The sequence below is a fragment of the Merops nubicus genome, unplaced genomic scaffold (assembly GCF_000691845.1).
Source record: "Merops nubicus isolate BGI_N331 unplaced genomic scaffold, ASM69184v1 scaffold18395, whole genome shotgun sequence".
NCBI classification, from domain to species: Eukaryota; Metazoa; Chordata; class Aves; order Coraciiformes; family Meropidae; genus Merops; species Merops nubicus.
Window position 1 is genome coordinate 1 of NW_008611789.1, and position 1,948 is coordinate 1,948.

Consider the following 1,948-nt stretch of genomic DNA (forward strand, 5'->3'; position numbering starts at 1 on the left):
TTTTTTGCCATCGCCAAGAGTTTTGTGTTGTTGCATGTTTTAGAGGAGCAGTACAGGGTTCTTTGACTTAAGCTGCTGAGCGTGGGCAACCGCTCACGTTTCAAATCTGAGACTGCCACGTGCTGACAGGCAGCTGGAGAGCTCCCTTCAAAAATGCATGCAGCCCAAAAGTAGGAGAGAATTGTGTTCTAAATGCATATTGTCATATTAAAAGCATGCTGCAGGAGTTGTATCCATTGTCTAATGCTGACTATTATAAATATTTGCTTCAAACACAGTCTTCTGTAAAGTGCAAATGAAATAACCTGGAAATCAAAGCTTCTGTGCCAGGTGCTTTTCTTTGAGCAGTTCTCAGGCCTTTCACAAGCTCTTGGGTGTTTCGTAACCCCAGCCAAAAAAGCCTGGAGTGGATGGAGTGGGTGAAGGGAGCCTGGGTAACGGAGCGTGGGGGCTGGAACTGAACTCTCTGCTGTGCTGTGCAGTGTGCAGTGAAGCTGGCCAAGATGGTGGGGTACGTGAGCGCGGGCACCGTGGAGTACCTGTACAGCCAGGACGGCAGCTTCTACTTCCTGGAGCTGAACCCCCGCCTGCAGGTGGAGCACCCCTGCACAGAGATGGTGGCCGACGTCAACCTGCCCGCGGCGCAGCTCCAGGTGAGGCAGGGGCACAGGCCTGCTGCTCCTCAGGCTGGCAGAGTCCTCAGGCTGGGCTGTGGTGGAGACCTGAGCGTGAAAAACCTGTTCTGCTGCAGCCTTCGTCAAACGGGGGGGTGGGCTGAGTCACAGCCAGGGTGCTGTGGTGGAGCTGATCACATCCTGACGTCAGGCAGAGGACTAGATCTTGCTGCTGCTGCAGGAGGGACTGTAAAGAGAGTCTCAGCAAGCTCTGCTCAGTCGGCCTGAGCCTGTGTCCTCGTGGGCAGGCAGTGATGTGTGACTCCCCCACGTTTCCTCCCAATTTCGGTGTTTTCTTAGCTTGGGATTTGCCTTCTGTGGCTAGAGTAAAGCTTCATTATTCCAAAATACGTGTGCATCCCTTCTGCTCCAGCTGTTTCACAAAGTTATAGCTCTACCAGTTGGCTTCTTTTGATTGGGGAAGAAAAGAGAGGTTATTTTCTAGTTGTTTCTCCTGGACTGCTCAGGCAGACCTTAGGTTGAGAGGAGTGTGAAAGGGAAGCAATAGAAGGAATAAAACAGAGATAGAAAAACTGATATAAGGAAAGATTATGTGGGGGAAAAAAGCCTGTTTCAACAAGCTTTAGGCATGAATAGTTCAACTCTAAGCTCTGAAATTCTTTTGTCAGACAAGTTGGCTTCTGAAGCTAGCAGTGTGATTAAGTGCTGTGCCAGTTTTGAGCAGTGCATCGCCCACACTGCCTTCAAGGGACAACAGCCTCTGCCCAGAGCTTCTAATGACAAAGGGAAAAGGAAAGGAGCAGGCAATTGGATTTTTCATCTTTCAGCAAGTTCAGCAGTTGTTTAAAGTTCAGGAAAGTGACTTTGGTCTTTTTAATTTTGAAGATAAGTTCTTGACTTCCAGAGGACTCGTTTCCACCTCTCTAAGCCCCTCACTCATCACTTCCTCCTCCTGGCTGAGGTCCCTGCTCTTTTTCCTTTCTACAAAGCAGGATTTATGCCTAATAATTAAATATTTGAATAGATGTGGCAAAGTGACCAAGAATTTTGTCTTGATTTATTGCTTTTTCAAGGGGAAATCATGTCAGTGGGTGACATTTGTGGTTATAAATGGATGAGGAGGCTTTTTGCTGTGCTGATCCCCAGAGTCATGAGGAAACCCTTTGCAGATCCAGTAGGGAGCATTGGTTGCATGTGCTGTGGCTCATCTGTCCCCTCTGCATCCCCCCTGAACTGCTCTGTCCTGCCATGCTGGCTCCCTCTTCTCAGCTCCCACCTCTCCCACTGGTGGGTGAATGCCTCAGTCCTCTTTC

The 1,948-nt window shown here is 49.1% G+C and overlaps 1 protein-coding gene across 1 annotated transcript in view; it reads left to right on the plus strand.

Moving 5' to 3' along the window:
• Nucleotides 1-482: 482 nt before the first annotated feature.
• LOC103773953 (acetyl-CoA carboxylase) overlaps nucleotides 483-1,948 on the plus strand; it is a gene marked incomplete at both ends in the record, with an annotated part of 21,425 nt that continues 19,959 nt past the window's right edge. The window contains one exon of the mRNA XM_008941336.1: nucleotides 483-653. Within this exon, the coding sequence (XP_008939584.1) occupies nucleotides 483-653 (171 nt within the window). The remainder of the gene's footprint in view (nucleotides 654-1,948) is intronic.